At 34.7% G+C, this 21386-nt stretch overlaps 2 protein-coding genes and 1 pseudogene across 2 annotated transcripts; 1 reads left to right on the top strand and 2 right to left on the bottom strand.

Moving 5' to 3' along the window:
• The first annotated feature begins 1691 nt into the window (after positions 1–1691).
• LOC147392727 (large ribosomal subunit protein eL20-like) lies at positions 1692–4237 on the top strand. The gene is made up of 4 exons (XM_086456806.1): positions 1692–1851; positions 2061–2176; positions 2298–2361; positions 3669–4237. Exons 1-4 carry the CDS (start codon positions 1837–1839, stop codon positions 4008–4010), a joined length of 537 nt encoding a protein of 178 aa, XP_086312932.1. The 5' UTR covers positions 1692–1836; the 3' UTR covers positions 4011–4237.
• A 1823-nt stretch (positions 4238–6060) lies between these two features.
• LOC147392726 (putative LRR receptor-like serine/threonine-protein kinase At2g24230 pseudogene) lies at positions 6061–9632 on the bottom strand (annotated as a pseudogene).
• Positions 9633–13350: 3718 nt separating this feature from the next.
• LOC147392725 (uncharacterized) lies at positions 13351–19785 on the bottom strand. The gene is made up of 4 exons (XM_086457160.1): positions 19426–19785; positions 15952–16532; positions 13731–14020; positions 13351–13654 (listed from the first exon to the last, which is right to left on the bottom strand). Exons 1-4 carry the CDS (start codon positions 19775–19777, stop codon positions 13648–13650), a joined length of 1230 nt encoding a protein of 409 aa, XP_086313286.1. The 5' UTR covers positions 19778–19785; the 3' UTR covers positions 13351–13647.
• Between the last annotated feature and the right edge of the window lie 1601 nt (positions 19786–21386).

Raw genomic sequence — 21386 nt, 5'->3', positions numbered from 1 at the left:
AAAATTATATAATTAATAGTGTCATAATAGAATATTTGTATAACGTCCAATGCATCACAATGGAAGAGGAAATTTATTTTAAAGGGACTACTGTTTTCGTCACCCCTTACAAAATCTGAAAAGATGAAAAGTTCTTCCCCAAAATGGAAAAAAAATACTTTCCATGAAATCAAAATTTGTCTTACCTCGTGTTAAATATGGGGCATTTGGTAAGAAAATAATCATGAGATTTTTTTTCCCTTTTTTAAATTTGTAGAATTTAAACATTTTCCATTGTTTGAAGTGTGATGATGCCAAATGTGTCAGTAGAATTCTCCACTTGAATGGCTATTCTTAGGCATGGTTTTTTTAGAAGCCCATGGGCCAAACTCATCCTCACAAAATTGGCTTATAAGGTGAGGATTGCCATAGGTTTATGTATAGCCCAAGATTATGATACTTAGGCAATGTGGGACTATTGCTTACACTTCCCCTCGCGACATGTAAAGTGTCTCCTACATCCCTGTAATTACTTACTTTGATACCATGTAAGGATTTTAGAGAGCGTATTTGTTAAACGCAGCGGAGATCCAAACCTATAGTAGTGTCACGTTGAGTTGATCATTGAAGATTGGAAAGTCCAAACATGCGTTGCGTCAACGCTACTCCACGTCTTAAATCCTAGGATCTTCAATGGAAACCCAGAAATCTGCTGAACTTACAGAAGAGAGTAAATAAAGAGAATATCTAATATTTTGGTTGTGTTTCACATAATTATCATTATTTATTTATAGGGATAAATTGATAAAGAGATTGTAGTCTCCTAATACAATATAGACTCAATCTCACTAGGATTCTGACTGCTAGAAGAATCCTAACACGTGATTTAATGAGTTGGGTCCACATGGACGCCCTACCAATAGTTTAAAATCTCATCCGAGATCGAGCCAAATCATTTGATACGCCTCGATATCGTCCACCAATGAGACGGATAGACAAGTCAAATGTATCGGACAAGATTTAAAACTATGGTTCATTTGCCTCATTGTTGAACAAGACTACTCGATCTCGTGCATGGACGACACAAGACGTCAAAACGAGTTTTAAAACCATGCTACCAGGTTGTAATTCTTTGCCATAGCTTTCTTCACCATATAATTTTCAAATGAATTGCAAAGAAATTTTGTGATCGTGGGTTCAAGTCCAACTCACCACCCATCCAAGAAAAATAAAAATAATTGAACTTATAAATGATAAGTACTATTAATATGATTGTAAAAATCATTTGTGACCGAGCAAGATTTTCCATATGAATCAATCTTCAAATCGATTCACCTAAGATCAAATATGATTCATGTGATATTTTGACAATCGTGACCGAGTCAATTAAATTTGATTGAGTTAAACCAGCTTTTTGTATTTTGGATAAAAATAAAGTGGGGAAATCACTAGAAAAACATGTTTTTGGGAATTAAAATGAATAGTGTAGCGGAACCAAAATTTTGCCCTGTTTAGCTCACAAAATAGTAACTCACCCATAATTAAAACCGATTTTTAGGAGATGACTCGTTCGAGGCGAGAAATAGATCTCAAAAGAGAGATTCTATTGACACACCAAATTTCTCTAAGAACACCCAATTCATTGAAGTCACCAAAGAACAAAGAGCTTGTAGTGCTCTTAGTAAAAGTTGGTGTGACACTAAAAGCTCTCTTCGACAACCACGCACTAGGGTTTTATGTTCTTCATCATCGTATATTAACGAAAGAAAACCGTCCATCACCCTCCAAGGTGAAGAAGAAACTTTTAGATTTAGGATTTTTCAGATTCAAATCTCTCCTCTAAAAGGTGTTGCAGAGATGGTGACTTTCAGGGTGAGATTCTCTCTCTATATCTTTGTTAGTTCTTAGATTTCATTGATCCGATGTTTTAGGTTTTTTTTTATTTTCAATCAAAGCTTTCTTCATCTGTTACATTTTAGGGGTTTTCTGGTTTTGACCAAAGTTTGGACCTTTGTTATGTTATCCATTCTATCAGAAACGCAGTGTGTATTCTAATGGTGTTCTCTCTCTCTTTGTTGCAGTTTCACCAATACCAGGTGGTGGGGAGAGCTCTCCCATCGGAAACAGATGAGCACCCAAAGATTTACAGGATGAAGCTTTGGGCCACGAACGAGGTTCGTGCCAAATCAAAGTTCTGGTAAGAAAGTTAAACCTTTGAACATAGTATTCGAATTCGATTGTTTCCTTTGTGTCTGTTTGATTATATGTTTTTGGGTTTTTCTTCGAATTTTGATTTATTGTCTTTGTTATTGATATAGGTATTTCTTGAGGAAGCTCAAGAAGGTGAAGAAGAGCAATGGACAAATGCTTGCAATCAATGAGGTTTTTGCCATTCTATCTGATCTCCATTTTTTTTGTTTATTTCGTTTTAGAATCAAAATTATGGAATTTTGTTTGTTCAATTAGATAACGAATCTGAACTAGATTGTTATAATATTTCTTGTTTTGGGTTTTTGGCCCTCCTTTTGGTTGTTTTTCTACAAATGAAAAATCAGCATAAAGGATGATTTCCAGCTTGCCATTGAGCTTGATTTTTCTATTTTATCTTGTAATAATGAACCAGGATCGTGCCTGAAAGCATTAGGTGGCATTGTGAAATATGTTCAAACCCATTTGGTTGAAATCCCCCATTAGAAAATAATTTTTAAAAAAATCTGGAACATTTTGGGGAATATTCAAAAAAAAAAAAAAAAAAATATATATATATATATATATATATATATAGGGTAGCGTTCAAGGGCAAACTTTTTAGCAAACTTTTTGGCAAAACATTTTTCAAAACATGGGTTAGAGGTTTTGGAATGGGCTGATTTTTGGTGAGGATGATCTCTACGGTGAGTAGATCATCCTCACCAAAAATCAGCCCATTCCAAAACTTTTAACCCATGTTTACCAGTTGAAAAATCGTGAACCGTCCATTTTTTGTAAACTGTTTTTGATGGGGTTAGAAGTTTTGGAATGGGCTGATTTTTGGTGATGATGATCTCCTCACCATAGAGATCATCCTCACCAAAAATCAGCCCATTTCAAAACTTCTAACTCATGTTTTGAAAAATGTTTTGCCAAAAAGTTGGCCATTGAACGCCCCCCATATATATATATATACATTGGGTTTCTTAGGAAAGTCCATCATCTTTGATCTCCCTAAAAATCCCATCTTGTTCTTGAGATTTGAATGTTGAAGAAAATAAAATTTTGGAAGTGAAAGGTAAAAGTGTTATTATATTCAGCTATTAATTGATAAATTAGCGATTAATTTGTCGATTTGCTGATTTAAACTGCTAGTCCCTATTCGTCCAATTTTATGAATTTTTGGAACAAATTTTATGAATTTTGGAGGGAATCCAGAGAATTCTGTGACTGTGTAGGTCTTCCAAAGAGTAGAAAAAATATTGGTGTGATTGATGGTCTCAAAAGAAATTCCGTGTGGCAATTTTGAGTTGTGAAGGTCACATGAGAATTACCTTTTTTGTTTCTGATTTTTTTTTCTTGCTGATATCAAGACAGAATAATTATAATTTTCTTGGCTTTAGTGACATTTTTGTGTGAATATCTCAATTCACAAATTATCTTTTATAATTCTTCTTAGAGTTTTCTCCCGATTTATTGCTGGTCGTTTCTGATAACAGATTTTTGAGAAGAACCCTACCAAGATCAAGAACTATGGTATTTGGTTGCGGTACCAAAGTCGAACAGGTTATCACAACATGTACAAGGAATATCGCGACACCACTCTTAATGGTGGTGTTGAACAAATGTACACTGAGATGGCTTCTCGTCACAGAGTGAGATCACCGTGCATCCAAATCATCAAAACGGCCACTATCCCTGCTAAGCTTTGCAAGAGGGAGAGCACCAAACAGTTCCATAAGAGGGACATCAAGTTCCCTCTTGTGTTCAAGAAGGTTAGGCCTCCTACTAGGAAGCTTAAAACCACTTACAAGGCATCAAGGCCTAACTTGTTCAAGTAGTCGTGGAACGTTGACATTTCTTGCTCTATGTTTCCGGGTTAGATTATAGATGAATGAACTTGAGAACGGTAAAATGGTGTTATAATTTTTTTTGGTTTCATGGTAGACCTTCAACTTCATTGTTTGTTTGTTTTGTGTTTAATGTTTGGTAGATTTGTTTGGTCTGAATCTTGAATATTTGAGGCTTCAACTTGGCTTGAGGAGCTTAAAAATCTCTGAATTTTCTATATAGGGTACGGTTGTGTTCAATGTCACTTTCTACCATTACAACCTTAGATTCTTTCCATGTTATAGTAGACTATTTGGAAGCATTTGCTAAGCAAGATTGGCTTGCTAAGAAGATTTTTTCCCCCACTGAGACTGGGAAGTAAAACTTATTTTGTAACATTTTATTATGGACTGATTTCAAGCATAACCTTCATTAGCCAATTCATGCCCTAGAAACATTGATGATGCAGCTGAGATTACTTGTTGAGCCTTGCCATTTCTGTCTGGTCATTGTAGTGTCATAAAAGGCCTATATAGCAATGTCACCAATTTAGATAGGTATATCTGTTGTCAGATAGATGCAGTTTACACACGTGAAGGAAACTATTGGGAATCGTTGCCTGGGTTTTTGGATCCATTATTTGAGTCTTCTGTATAGATTGATGGTAATGCGACATTTTCATGTAAGAATTGTCATTGTGGTGATGTTAATGGCTAGGGTAAGTGATGATCAGTAGCAGTCACTTCTTTTGACGTCTCGTCCATGAATGAGACTGAATCATCTAGGATGAGTTTTCCAATATGATTTGAGTTGTCTCTTTCAACAATGAGATAAATTAACCATGGTTTTAAATCTGGTTCGATACATTTCACTTGTCTATCCGGCTTGTTGGTGGAGGATACCAAGACAAATTGGACAAGTCATCTTGGTCTCCGATGAGATTTAAAACCATGGTGGCAGTAAGAGTAGTTGTGGAAATTGTGGGCACCATATTTTTCCTAGATCTGAAAAAGGTTTTAGCACAAAAAAATTCCTGTAAACAAAAAATGGATTTTTTTTAATGCAGGTAAAAAAAAATGAAAATCAAAAATCAAGTTTTCCATAAAAGAAATGAATTGACGAGTGGCATACAGAATCTAAAACAATGTTAAACACATTAAAATTAATTTTTGGGGCAAATGTCATGAAGAGCGCAAATCTTCTCTTTGAAAACACAAGCTCCTTTCCTTCGGCAAACCCACCTTTATAAATTGAGAGAGATTCAATTGCCACACCAACTTTTGCGAATGCCATCCAAGATGTGTAAAAGTTCTTTGGTGAATTGGGGTGGCATTAGCAAAAGTTAGTGTGGTATGGCAATATAATCTCTCTAAATTTAATATATTCTTATTTTGATCATATGAGTTGACTCGTTCCTAAAAATTACATTTTCCAAGGAAAATCATTTTTCTGCCTATTTTCCACGTACAATGAAACAGACCCTTAAGGATCATATGGTTTAAAATAGAGATTTTAAGTGGATTGGTTGATAATTATTCTTCACTTTATTTTCTTATCATTTATATCATCTTCGTTTACTTAATAGTTACTAGTTGAGACACAAGGAAGCTGTCTACTAGGAGAAGATAACACAAGATAATGGAAGCTGGAACAATTATTAAGTATGAAACAAGATTATAAAGGGCTTGTTTTTTACAGTTTTGTTGACTTTGTGTCAGAGAAGCATGTTGTTAGTAACGGCTTCTACTTCACTAGCTTTTGCGGGAAGGTCAAAACTGCATTTTTGAGAAGCCGTGCTAGCCCTGCTTTCGAACAGGAGCCACTATGAGAAGTCAAAACCGAAAAACGTATAGAGATGAAATGATGATTTCACTCATTGATTAAAAAAGAGTCAATTTGACCTCTCTACTACTGATTCTACTACTTCTTTGTCAGCTTTTGTAACAAATAAGATTCTCCTGGATGCAACTTAGACTTTGAACTTCTACTTCTCCTAGACACAGAATCCTGAAGCAAACAAACCCTAAGTGCTCATAAAAAAGCAAGAAGAAACGGAAAAAAAAAAAAAAGTAAATAGCCTCAATGATCAATCTTCTGTATAGGTAGTGTGGAATTTAAGTTTTCCTTCAAATAACAATGAAAGATAATAATTTAAAAAATAAAACATCGAAACAAAAGCTTAACAACGCTTTACATTTCCTCCCATGTTAACAACATAGAAAGATCTCGTAACAGAAAAACTAGAGCTCTCACTCACTCTCTTCCTCACTGATGGACAACAGGCTCAATGTCTTTGAGGAGCCCAACTATCTGATGCATACTTGGCCTCTTTGTTGGCAGGTCAGCCGTACATAGATACCCAATCCTCAAGGCCTCTTCAATTTGACTCTCGGACCCTGTCAACCCCCGAATCTTTGGATCAATTGCCATGGCACCCATGTTCATTCTGACTAGTCCTCTCACCCAGCTCACCAAATTTGATTCTTTCTCCTCCCCATAATCGTCTCCCACGGGTTTCTTCCCCGTAATCAGCTCAAATAGAACAACCCCAAACGCGTAAATGTCAGATTTCACTGTCAGGGAACCAATTTCTGACTCAATGAGCTCTGGAGGCACATACCCGGGCAACCCATGAGAGATGATGTCTTCTAGACCACAAGCCAATCCAAAATCGGCTAATCTAGGCTCCAAATTTGAATCAAAATAAACACTACTAGCTCTAACATCTCTATGAATTATCGAAGGAGAGCAACCGTGGTGAAGGAACGCTAGTGCCCGTGCCATGCCAAGTGCAACCTTGTGTCTAAAAGTCCACGTCGTTAGCATCCCTTCAGAACCAACACACTGAATTCCACGATTGTTATCCTCTTCAAATGTACTTATATCCCAATGTTCCGTCGTTTGGACCTCAATAGATTGATCATGGAGTAAATTCTCCAAATTCCCATTCTCCATGTAATCGTAGATTGCAATTCTTTGATCACCCGCTAAGCAGTATCCAATCAACGGAACGAGATTGGGATGTTTGATTCGACCAAGATATTCAAGCTCTCTCGCGACTTCTTGATCCGTCATGGTGGACACATGGACCAAAACCTTTACGGCTATATGGATTCCACCCGGTAAAAATCCTCTATAAACCGGCCCAAATCTTCCTTCCGCCAACAAGGTCCCTCGATCGAAATGTGAAGTTGCTGATAAGAGATCTGCAAACGTAATGTTCAACAAAGGTTTCTCGAAAATTACTACAGGAACTGCAGTGGCAAGCTTAACATCCGCAACCCAAGTCGTCGAATCCGTTTGGAATGAAAATGGACCTGAGATATTATGTTCTTCTTTGTATGAAATTTGCTTAACTGCCCACATTTTAGTTTTGGATTTACATCCAAAAGCAAGGCAAATCAACCCAACCATTAAACAAAAAACTGAGAGCGTTACGGCAAGAGCGAGCTTTACTACAATATGTTTGGTGGTATTTCTTTTGAAGAAATCCGGTTTAGCAGCGATGGGGCAGCTATTTAACAACCCAATGAAGGCTGTTGCAAAGGTTTCAGTGGATAAATCTGAAGGACAGAGGGTTAAGTTGTTGAAAGAGAAGTTGAATCTCTCTAATTGGAGTATTTTCTCTGTTAGTGATAATGGGATTTCTCCAGTTAAATTGTTCCACGACAGGTCCAGAACACGGAGATTTCTGGTTTCCATATAAGGAATTCGGCCGCTGAGATGGTTTTTTGAGAGGTCTAGTGTACTTAAGCTGCCCAATTGAGAGATTTTAGTGGGAATTTCTCCAACGAGACTAGTCTGAGAAAGGTTTAGATATTCTAGATTAGAAAGATATTCAATTTCGGGGAAGTTTTGTTCTGAAAATCTATTGTGGGCGAGATTAAGGTGTTTGAGATTCTCGGCCTCATTCAAATCACGGAAGAATTCTCCGCTGAGTTGGTTCGAGGACACATCAAGAAAGACCAAATGAGACCAATTGAAGATGGAACTTGAATGTACCTTAGAGATGTGACCTTGAAAATGATTTCGACTCAAGTCGATAACCTCCAACCGTCCCTGAAAAATTTCCATCACAGAACCATGAAACGAATTTCCAGAAATATTAAGATGAGTAATGGATTTTAGACCCAAAAAGTCCGAAGACCTTCCATGAATCTCATTCCCTGAAAGAATTAAAGTCTTAAGCTTTGGAAATGCGACACCAAACTGATCGGGAACAGACCCATTGAGCCAATTCAATGAAATGTCGATCGTTACAAGACTTTGGCAATTCAGAATTCCATCAGGAATGCTCCCTGAAAACTGATTTTGATTGAGTTTGAGAATTTGTAGGCTTAAAAGAGAGCTGAAAGACGCGGGAATGCTTCCCGAGAATCTATTGAAGGAAAGATCAAGGATTTCCAATAAATCAAAATTTCCAATATTATTGGAAAGAATCCCAGAAATTTTGTTATAAGAGAGGTTAAGGGTCTTGAGACTCTTCCCCAAATTCCAAAAATCCGACGGCAAACCAATAATATTGTTATTGCTGAGATCCAAGGATTGAAGATTGCTTAGCCTTCCAATGGTGTTATCAGGAATGGAACCAAAGAGGCCTAAACCAGAAACCACTAACCCAATAACATTTTCTTGTTGAGCATCACAGAACACACCTTGCCAGGAACAAACAGTAGTAGAAAAGTTGAAATCTTGTGAAGAGATGACACCCATTTTGTTGAAAAGATCAGAGATATAGAACTCATCTGTGTTGGGCTGTTGAGAATAAGAAGGACTGAAAAACAGTGTGAGAATCAAAATTGAACCAAAGAAACCAAAACCCATTGGAGTAAATGGTCTGAAACTCATAAGCAAGAGAAGAATAAACTTGAAACACAACCAACCCCCTCAGTGGTTCAAAACAAATTGTCTCCAAAACAACCCTTTTTTGTGCAAGTTGGGGTAACGGTGTTATATCCACAAAACCCAAGTCCCTGGATTAAAATATAATTGTTTTAAGTTGTGAGGACATAGTGAGAAGTGTTTCTGTTTTGGGGCCTTAAGAGAGAACGTGAGCTTACCTTGTCTGGCTTTGCAGGACCATGAAAGCAAACAAAGACAACACAACTGAAGCTCTTTTGTCTTTGTTTTAGAACATGAGAAGTTTTTAAACTGAATTCAAGGAGAAACAGACAGAGAGAGTATTGGTTAGGAAATTAAGATGGGCATTGAAGGTGGGGGGTGGTCAGAACTCAGAAGTTTGTTTTTTTTTATAAATGAAAAATATTGAAAGAAATGATTTGGGTTGGTGAATTTATTACTAATTAAGAACGTTTTAATTTGGACTTTAATGATTCCAAACGTCATATTTTCTCCAAATGAACATTTTTTTTTCTTTTAAAGATTAACTAAAGTGTCGAAGACTTCTTAGGAAAAATAAAAAAGAAAGTAAAAGAAGAAAGGATCAAATGCTTTGTCGAAAACGAAAAATTGAAAGTTTCTATGATGGGTCCATTTGTAAAGAAAAATGGGTTTGAAGCTAATGATGAAAAACAATGAAATTTAGTGGCTAAAGATCATGAATCAGATTGATGATCTCTTAAAGTAGATTGGAAAACCAGACACTAGTTTGGGTTAAAGTTGTTTGTTCATCTGAGAAACTCAGAGGTTTTTTTTTTTCAGTAAATTGAGCAGTTGTTCCTGTTGGATCCTCCTTTGTTAAGTTTCTCCAAAAGTCCAATTCTCAAGAACAGACCAAGTTTTACTTATAACACACCAATCCATATGTAAAAAACTGCTTAATTTCACAAGTATTGGTCATTGGTGTGCTGTAAGTAAAAGTTGATATGACAATAGAATTTCTCAAAAAATATTCATGATGGGAACTAGCTCATTATAAGTACAAATATGAGATGGACTCAAACCTATCTAACCATTGATTATGTGAGCCAATAAATCATCTGATCAAACATTAATGTTGTGTTTTGATTAATTGAAGAGAAGAGAAAATAAATGAGGTTCTCTCCATTTCTCTTGTTTGAATTGTTAATTGGGAAGAGAAGAGAAAGAAAAATTGGTGAATTTTCTCTCTTTAAAAATGGAGAGAAATCCTTTTAAAATATTTTATAATTTTAACTCTGCTCCTAAATCTTTTTTAAGGTATTTTAAAATTTTAAAATTGTCTAAATTTCTCTGCTGTCAATCTAAATATGGTGGAGAAAATTTGAGTCTCTACTCTTCTCTTATTGATTTTTTGTCAATCCAAATAGTTACGATACATTGATTAGGTACAAATTTTGAGCGCATCATCTAAGATATATCCATGGTGGGTTTTTAGAGTCAAAAAGTGTATTTGGTGGGTGGGTTGTTTAACTTTTTGGATTCTTGCAAAAATTCTGCCCAACCTAACATGGTAGCAAATTAAGATATGTTCCAATATTTTTAGTTAATAAAAAAACTTCTCAAACAATTTCAAGGGTTATATCCATCAAGTCTTGTCTTCATATTTCACACCATCACACATCAAGAAACTGTATTTTAGTTGAATTCACCAAATGCTTCTAGCACTCGTTGTACATTGTAATCAAACAATCAACATCGCAATTGTGATTTTTATAGAAATGATTCAAAGATAAATGATTATTTCCATTAAAATCAAAATTCAAAACTACGCGAAATAAGACCTTTGTGCAGTAATGTGAGCCTCATAAACCTTAGTGCTCTAAGGGAGACTCTCACATAGTGCTTTTTTTTTTAAATTTTACTAGTGTTTAGTGGGATTTATAATTAGGCTTATAAGTTAAGTTTTTCATGATTTGTACTCATTAAGATGGTGGAGTAACAATGAATCAATCCACATGAATATTAATTATCATTAAGATCATTGCTACCAAACTTCGATTTCACAATTAAAAATAAAAGAAAAAGGACATCATGATACAATGTTCGTGACGACAACAGTATTCGATGGTCCCCTTCATGATCAAACACAGACACAAATATGTTGTCATCATTATCAAAGCCATTATTCTAGGGTTGGAATCCATTATATTCATTAAAATTGAGGGATGAAAAAACCATGAAATCTCAACCATTAAAATATAGAAGAATAATGATTTTTTTACGAGCCCCTCTGACACACACCCCATGACTTAGTATGGGTTAGAACCATAGATCTGGATACACAAATGCACATATTTATGGGGATGTGCAGTTGTGTATCCTGAGGAAAAAGATTTATGCTTCTAATTCATGCTATGTGAGGGAGCGTATGTCAGAGCGGGTGTCAGAAAATCACGACTCAATATAAAAATCAAACTGTTGGGATAAAAAATAGTTCCTGAGATATATCACTTATCTTAAAGGTAAATGTCAATCGTTGGAATTTGTATTTAAATGGATCCCAACCCTTTATGGACTACCCTCCACCTTAATTTGGTGAATATTTGAGATAGCCACTATGTTTTCATATTAATACATGACCCCTTGACTTTGGTATTCTATTATAGATTATTGATTGCATAAATGCTCTCATCTTCATCCTCCAAAAATAACATTTCATTTTTCTTCCCAAAACCCTTTATTGTTCTTGATGTTTAAAGATTGAAGTAGCCAGACTATGATGTTTGAAGACTGAAGGTAAACAATTTCCTTTTGGTTTTCTAGAATATTTACCTAGGCATAGAACTATGTTACCTGATTCGTGGGTTCACTCGGTTCGAATTTGGATTTGTAATTCGTGGTTCACCAGTCAAGATTGAACTAGGGTTCATTGGGGTAGACAAAGATAAGGGTATTTGCAGGTTGTTGTGATGGGTAGGCTAAAAAGATGTTGAAGTTGGTAGATTATGGAAATAAAAAATCAGATTTTTTTATTTACAAGTTGAAGATGAGATTTATTAGTCATTTCTATTGGTCCATTAATAAAGACTAAGGTCAAAGGGGCATGCTACCAATTTAAAAATTCAGGGGATATCTTGAATATAATAATAAGTGGAGGGGAATGTAAAATATTAACATGAAAGAGTCCTTCTAAATTGACTTGCTACAGTAACACTAAACTGACAGTAGCAGTGGAAGTGAGTTCAGCATTTTCCAAAGTAAAATGAAGAGGTTTGTTAGGCTGACCGCATCTTACAAACCAAAACCCAACCATATCGAGAATTGGTTCGATTTGGCAAGAATAATACTGAAGTGACTGCAAGATTGTACCTTACATCACACTTTCCTGACGTGGAAGTGTGCAGGAACAAATCATATATGTTTTTTTCGTATCTCGATGAAGAGTATCTATGATTCTTACACCCTTCCACGTCTAGAAAGTGTGATGTGAGGTACAATCTTGACTCTTGAGGTCACTCCAGCAGGACTCTTTTGGCAATAGATACCTTGCAGCATAAAATTATTGTGGAGAAATATGAACCGTGACAGAGGGGATCTTAGTAGTGAATTTTTGGGCTGTGGAGAGTAGAAATGTATAATGGAAGTTCATGAAAAGAAATATACCGAATAGACAGTTTTTAAAATTGGAGCTCCTCAATCAAAATTTTACTATATGGATGAATGATGTTTGAATCTTACTATTATGGATTCAAAATGAGGATAAATAGTTGAGAAGTTCATCAGGTACATCTGAGATAACAGAACATTCTTAGAGATTCCCAAAGTATAGCAAAAAAAATACTTGATTTTTCTTCCCAAATCAGTCATCTTTAACTATTTGGTAAAATTTTATACCCTCATCAGTCATCACACAATTCTATATTACTTTCAAACTTTGAACTTCAAACCTAGAAATTAGAAGAAAATGGATTTTTAATTCAGAAAAATCAAAGATTTTTTTACAAGAGGTTTTGGATAATGGATTGAAGATGAGGTTGTATGGGCTAAAAATAATTCACCCTAGAAATTGAAGAGCTTTAAGATGACGGACTTTCAGAAGAAAAAATCAAAGTTTTTGGCTAGAGGATGGAATCCGAGGGCATTTTCAGTTAATCTTCCATGGTAGACTGCGGTCAAGGAGATATCATCTGCTTCATACAAGCAAACCACATCATATTTACCACTTAACAAAAATACATTTAGACAAAGTAATATTAACAAAAATAAATAAAAAAATCCAATCCATGTTTTTTTCCTGCTCACAATCTTCTTATTCTCTCACATTTTCACTATTTACTTTTGCAAACTATACTCCACAATGTGGCTTCACACACACACAAAAATAAAAATAAAAGGGTAATTTAGTAAAAACCCCTATTAAATTGGTGATATTAGGTTAGCCACCTACAAAATGCAAGATTAAGTTTACCCCCATTGACCGAATTTTTTTTTTTTTTTTTCTATCAAAATACCATTTAAAAAAAAAAAAAAAAAAAACCATTTTAAACATAAATTATTAAATCAAAATTTGAATAAAATAAGGCACGTTGACTTTCGGTCAAGGGTGGTAAACTTAACCTTGCATTTTGCATAGTGGTAAACATAATATCGCTCATTTAATACGGGGTCTTACTAAATTACCCAAAATAAAATAAAATTTTACAAATAACTTTAGATTGATGTACATGAAGGCTAGCAAGGCCTATAATCTTGTCTTGACTCTTGAGGCAATGCTTCAGTCACTGTCTCGACCGAAACATTTTAATGTTTCAGGGTGAATATTACGATCTATTCTCTGCAGAAACCAGAATGTCTTAGCCGAAATATTTGAAATGGTACGAAACTTGAAACCATCAAGACTAGAAGCTTACCTAGACGGGTGAGGGCCGTCTAGAACATGTTGTGAAATGAGTTCTGCAATGTCCTTCCACCTAATAACCTCCATTTCTTTTTTATGAAGCTCGTGCTTAGCACACGACAAGGCAGTCTCCAACTCTTGTATCCGTTCTTTCTGTCTTGTTTCTAGTAACTCATGCAACTTCCTCTCGAGTTTGTTAGGAGAAACTCCGTAGTGCTCCTCATCATTTGCTTCTTGAGGCTTGTCGACTTCTCCAAAACTTGTTCCAAGATTTCTATCGTTCGCAGTGTTCTCGACAATCATCTGTGACGTTTGAACTTTAGAGATTTGAAATATGTGACTTGGAACAATGGAAGATGAATGAAAAGAAAACATCATAAAATTGTAATTGTGTTGAAGTCATTTGGATGGTAAATTAATTGTAAAATTGTAAAGATAATCTTTTGAATGTGAGGGAAAAAAATCAAAATCAAATAGTTTTACGAAACCTGTGATTTTTTTTTTATACAAAAGAATGATCCATCATAGATCAACATATGTTATCCACAGAACCAAAGATATGAGACCATTCAAAATCCACGATCAGGTTTGTCGTTTAAATGGGTGGAGGTGCAATGTACCTTATCCAATATTGTCACCATTTCTCTTTAAAATATATGATATATAGTTTCATCTTATTAAGTTTGGACAGAAGTTCATAAAAGTATGTCAATTAGCATCTGAGTGTGAAAAAAAATATATCCAACATAGAATTGTATATTTTCCATTTTTCACTCGAAACCTCGAAACTTATTGTAAACTTGAATTATTGGACCTGAGAAGATCTTATCAAAAGAGATTCAAATGTAGGAGTCAGACTGGACATGGAAGCTTTCTCATAAGAATTGAAATGTAATAGGAAACTAACAATATTAAGTAAATAAAGTTACGGTATAGGTAACAATTATTTCTTCTTTTGTCAGTTATTATCAACTATTATTCACAACAAGGAAACATGGAATATGCTTGTCTAGATAGGAATTCCCAACTTTCATCATAAATGTGGTATCGTTTGGCATTTACACGACAAGCATTGCCCCTCAGGATGGGGCTACCCCAAAATGCACTGCACCTTATTAATGATTTCTAAGAATATGTATCCCTATAAAATCTATACTGATTCATAGAAAAAAAGTACTTATCTTTAGAAACTTTGTCTTTCCTATTATCTCAATCATCTGTTTAATGGAGATATTATAAACAAGTTCACAACGTTAGAAACACAAAGCCAGGGGCAAATGAAAGGAAGGTTAATTGCCCTTGAGAGTGGGTCAAGAGCAACTATTGTATCATCAAGAAGGTTATTACTGTAAGCGACTATACATGATTCGATTTCCACACAGAAATAAAAAGAAAGAAAGGAAAAGAAAACTATAGATAAGATGCAAACTTGGTAAGTTGGTAAAGTTTGTGAGTGGCAATACACTCACCTGGGTTCAAAAATGACTAAAGCATTCAAGGAATCAAATAGATAAAAAAGAAAAACTCCAATTAAAGAAAATTTTGATGTTTGGGTATATTTCTTTATGCAAACTTTTAAAAGCCTAACTTCCTAAGATGCATGCTTGATGGTACTAACAACATTGTATATGAGCAACGACCATGAGTCAAAAACCCGAAGCCTAAGACCAGAAAAAACCAGGTTGGTGGGTTGGGGTTGGCTGGGTCCAAGGATTGTCACCTCTAGCCACAATAAAAACTACTTCTTCCCTTTTTTTCTTATTTTATCCCTAGCAGCAAGAATCTCCTACCCAGCACTACTCTCCCACTTATATTCATAAAATAGTTCAATTTCTAATGTTTTTTTTTTATTGTTACACTCCCGCTCCCTCCCAACACAGCAGTTTTGTGGCACGTCTGGCAACTAAGATTTCATCTACTCACATACATCAAAGATCTGAGATGACATGCTTAACAATGCACTACAGATTTTTTTCAGTTTCTAGAGACCATATAAGGATCAATCGATCTCGATTTTACTTCTAAATCAAACTATTGACTTTGGGCAATCATATAGAAGTCATGCAAATGTTTCCATAGAGATGTGTTAATCAGTAATGAGAGTAAAATCATCCGGAAGTAATTGATTAATGGAGATAGTGTTACCAGCATCCCATAGAAAATAATGGATTCTCCAACAATGAGGATACATTATAATAAAGAAAAGAAAAAGGAAACAAAAGAAAAGGTCTCACCTTGCCATTTACTTCCATCTGTTGTTGGTGTGAATTTTCTGACGGATCTTCAGAATCCAAGGTGAGCTGCAAATGTTCTAATTCAGCTTCAAGTTCTGCCTCCAGCTGATCAAATCCTAGTGTACATTCTTCTCTTCTAAGAGCATCACATTCCAAATGCAGACCACTTTCCATTGGGACCTCTACCAAATTGTGAGACAATGCACAACTTTGAATGATAGGATGGTAGTTTGTGCTCTCCACTTCAGGGGAATTCGTAGTAGAGAAACTAAGAATATTATTTGACTCTGAAGGCATAGAGATTACATCTTTGCTTTCCATTTCATTATTAACTTCTTTAATATAATTTGTCCTCCTGACTTCAGGGGAATTCATAGTGGAGAGACCAAGATTATCATTCGACACAAAAGGCTTAGAGAGTACATATTTCCTTTGCATTTCATGTTTAACTTCTTTAATAAGTGCTTCCATTTGTGTCTGCAGCTCCGTCATCTTGTTGAATTCTCTCTTACTTGCAGAAATAAGAAAACCCAGCCCAACTCCAATACCCAAATTGACAGAGAGATCCTTGATACATCTTCCTGGGAAAAGAAAAAGAATTTAATTTTTAAAGCTTAAAAATTAAATCTCAAACATGGTTAACCGAAAGAAAATCTAAGGAGGCTGTGAGATATATAAATGATAAATAATCATTTCCATATTCTCAAATCTTTCAAACTTGGAAACTTATGTAAGTGTTCTATAAACATATGGAGTACCTGTGCTGCAAATTCAATTTGCATATGAAATGATTTATACAAGAAATAGGGGATCAAAGAACCACTCTCAATAACTGTTGGAAGTCAAAAACAATAAACTAAACTAACAAAATAATTATAGCTGTTCAATGTGTGAAAATTATACAAACTTCCACGTGTATGAATTCTGTCCTTGAACCTTGATTTTACAGATACAACCCTATCTTACAGGAAAAATAAAAAATAAAAATGTACAACTTTCAGAAATGCTTTGAGACTGGATTTAGAATCAACATTTCCATATGCACGAAAGTTATCTTTGTGGGAAACATCATTACTCAGGCCTGTACTGTTGTTGTATAGCAAAAAATGGACAGATCATTACAATCTGAGATGGAAAATAAAGTGAGGTTTAAATTATCAGTATTGTTCGTTGTATCAGTAAGCTGATAAACTGGTGTAGATTCTAATACCTATTTATACAATACAAATAATTGGGCAAATAACTGATACTCTTTGATATGCAAGATACACTGGTACAGATCCATACATTACTCTGCACTGGGTTGGGTGAATAAAGAACCTAAGGTTGTGATATATGGAAGGTTGAGGTGGAGATTTGGAAAAATAGTAAGGACATTATTACCATTAGTATTTTCTAAACTAGGAAAGTCAAGGTTATATATGATTTTTCCAATTTTTGGTTCGTGTAATTTTCTACACAAAGTCACCAACTTTTTTTTTTTTTTTGGTAAATGACAGCCAATTAGTAGAAGCTAGTTCATTCACATGATATCAAATCATAAGCTCTACTAAGAGTACAAAGAGTACAATCTTGATATGCCATTTTCAATGATAGTGTCATTGCCATTGCAAACCTGTTTCATTGTTCTTCCATGACTAACGTTTTACTTTCTTTCACGTTATTATCCATCTTCTGTTCATAATCCACACACTCATCCTTCATAATCTTGTCTTTTATTTTATCCAACACCTCTTCAACGAGAGTTTATTTATTTATTATTATTATTAAAGCTACATCATTCTATTTGGTATGCTTATGGGAGAGATCACAACGAACTTGATCTAATGGCCCACCAACTCTGACAATCATAAAAATGAGAGGGATGCGACAATGATGAACTTCGTAGACAGGTGGTGACCATAAACAAACACGACTTGACGTTTTTGGCTTGATATAAACAACTCATTTCACAATATCAAACGCCATTAACCAATTGCATATTTCTTCTTTAAAGGACCATGCAATTGTGAGAGGGTAATAGAGTATATGATGCAATATGATATGAAACATGAGATACATGGAATCATATTCAATGTATCTCACAAATGGCAGGTTAGGATGTAGGAAAGGTTGTGTTAGAGATTAGGAAAAATATTTAGAAGGTTAGTATTATCAATAGTATTTCCTAAACTAGCAAAGTCAAGATTAAGTATGATTTCAAACTCATTAAGCTTGAGACTGATCAACCACAATTGTTCGATCCACTCAATTTGTACATGCAAAGTGCAAAGTCTGCATCCCTTAGGGAATTGGGATATACCCTATGTGGAGGCTATTTTTCAGAAAAAAGTAACACGTGACAATCTCGAGGAAACATAGCCCAACGTCCAAAGTATAAGATAAATTAGTCGAACGACCAAATTATTGGAGAAGGAGAAGAAAGACCAGATTTCCTTTAACCGAGCTCCGAGGGTGTATAGTTGAAGTTTGGGAGTCACAAATCCCATAAATAAGGAGTACAACTGTATTCGCCGAAATCAAGGCAAATCCCTAAAAGGATGTAACCGTTCAAACGGAAATCAAAGAAAAAATCTAGGAAGATCTAAGGGAGGAATCCCCTATAAATACGTAGGTGCTAAGCGCTAAAAAGGTATACAATTTCTCTTTGAAGAGACCCTACTCTACTTCTTATACTAAAAATCCTGATTTGGGCGTCGGAGTGGTGTTGTTGCAGGCACACCCAGGAGAACAAGAAGGCAAGAGTTCTTTATCAACGAGAATCACGAGGTAATGCAAGTTTTTGCATCTACACCCTACGTTATCAAAAAAAAAGATTAAGTATGATTTTCTTATTCTTTTTTGGTTCTTGCAATTTTCTAAACCAAGTCACTAAGGTTCTTGCCATGACATCCACCAGTAGAACTTATTTCCTTCGCAATGGTGTTAAAGAAATTAAATTAACCCAAACCCATATATACTAAAAAAAAAAGTTAGTTTGATTCAATGATACAATAATATATGTTAAAAAAATAAATTATACTAAATGATATTTAATGCTTAGATCAGCTAGTATATGATGTTTAGTGAAATTATACATTTTCTTGTTGTAGAATACATATCAATACTTCGAGCTACCGTATGGAAAGAAGGGAAAATATTTATAGGAATTGAATCTCGTATTACAGATGATTTGCCATTATCGAGCAGTATTTTGATTTCAAACAAAATTTCAAAGATTGCAGAGAAAAAAAAAACTTAATAAATCAATGAAAATTTTGAAGTTTGAGCTGAAAATTAAAAACTTGAAAAGTGAAATTAAAGAGGAAAAGTGAATCAACTCCTATGCACAATCAAATCAAGTTGAAACAAATTTAACAACAAAATGTAGCAAAAATGACATCATTAAACCTACTCGCAAATCATCTTACACCACCTGAAAAACCCCAAATATATGCAGATACTAAGAAATCCATCAAAGAATCAAAGATTCACCTGAAGAGTCAACCATTTTAGAAACTGATTTTGATTTCTCAGAGATGATCGGTGAAGATTGTCCATCTAATCCATCATCATCTCTGCTCTTTTCAAACCTTGACGAAGCTAATCTTCGACTAGAAGTACTTTGCTCTCTTGAACGCTTGAACGAAGAGAGACATCGAGACAGAATAGATCTTGGAGGAGAAGAAGAAGAACTCGAGATTGAATCTCTACTCATATTGATGAAATCGTCTTCAGCTTTTAAGAAATCTGCGATTCTCATCTTCTTCTTCTGCTTCTGCTTCTGCTTCTGCTTCTGCTTCTGTTCTTCGGCAGAGGTTTGGAGTCCAAACCTCGAAGAGTTCATTTTCACGTTTATTTTTTTTTTTTTGTGGTGGTGCTCATTCAATTTAATTTAATTTTTCTTTATATACAGAGAGAAAGAAGAGTGGGGACCGATTGGAGAATATTATTTAAATAAATTGGAGGTTGGGGGTTGTGGAGGGAAAATTTTTAAACATCAAATCAGACATTCGATTGGTACAAATCACGTAACTGAGCCAGATAATTTTGGTTCTTAATAATAAGGGTGATTTAGAGATACCCCCTATTTTTTACTGAATATTAGAGATACCTTCTTTATTTTGAAAATTATAGCATGCATCCCTTGACCTCAGTCTTCTAAATAGACTAAGGATAAAAGATTCAAATACCCTCATCTTTAATCTCTATCTATAAACTTAGATTTTTCTTCTCCAAAGCTAATTATCTTCAAACTCTTCAACCTCCAAGATAACTTTAATCTATTCAATTTTATTTTTATCCATTATTTTCTATCTTGCCTCCTTTTGTAAAGAGTAGTGTTGGGGGTGACACAAACAGAGACAAAGGTGATAAAATGATGTGGTGTCGCGCATATTATCGTAGATGTTTTTTCTACAAGATATGAATAAAAAGCATCTACAGTTATGTGCGCGCTATCACATCCTTTTTGTCACCTTTGTGTCATTTAAGCATTTTTCTTTTGTGAAGCATCCTAGATTTTTCTATCCAAAATTTTATTATTTTATACTTTCTAAAAAATTATATCTTACCTTGAGATCTGAATGTTGAAGATTTGAAGTAGATACAATCTTAAAATAGATGATGAGGGTTACATTTTTTATCTAAGGTTGAAGAAAATAGATTTGGAGAAGAAAAGCCTGAGTTTTTTACTAGAGATTAAATATGAGGGTATTTGAGTCTTTTCTGTTAAATCTATTTAAAAGATCAAGGTCAAGGGATGTATGTCATCAATTTCAAAACATAGGAGCATCTCTAATAGTCAATAAAACATAGGAGTATTTCTAAATCACCTTAATAATAATTAGGAAAATATTACAGTCAACGCATTGGTGGGGTTCTCCATCAAACACACGGTGGTGATATGGAATAAACCCTCTCCTTTGAGTTACACTTCGAATTTTTAAGGAGTTATTTCAAATATTAATGATAAAGGTAGGGGTGTGAAATAAATACATGTCATGTGTCTTGTAACCAAGAGGGCTGCTTCAAAATGGACTCATTATGATGCTGGCAATCTCTTAAAAGAAATGTAGTTTTACAAAAATAATCCTGATAATATGACTTGCCAGGTGACATACTCAAATGACTCTATAACGTGGACAAGTTTAGGTACTGTAGATCTGTATGTTGCGGGATACACGATTGTACTTCCCCATAAAAAAGTGTATCTTGAGAGAACTGTGTATCTCAAGGTGCATAGGTCTACTATACTTGAACTTGTCATGTTATTGAGTATGCCACCGGGCAAGTCCTATTATCACGACTCTTAGAAAAATTGTACTAATCCATACAATATCATATATGATCTTTAGGAAGTTTTAGTCTCATGAGGTGAACCCATGTGAATCAAAGTGCAACAAAATATTATAAATTACAATAATAAAATCTAATATGATGAACTTGCAAAAATA

The sequence above is a fragment of the Akebia trifoliata genome, chromosome 10 (genome assembly GCF_017979445.1).
Source record: "Akebia trifoliata isolate Shusen 1 chromosome 10, ASM1797944v1, whole genome shotgun sequence".
NCBI classification, from domain to species: Eukaryota; Viridiplantae; Streptophyta; class Magnoliopsida; order Ranunculales; family Lardizabalaceae; genus Akebia; species Akebia trifoliata.
Note: the sequence above shows the minus strand (reverse complement) of the source record. Positions and strands in the feature narration are given on the sequence as shown.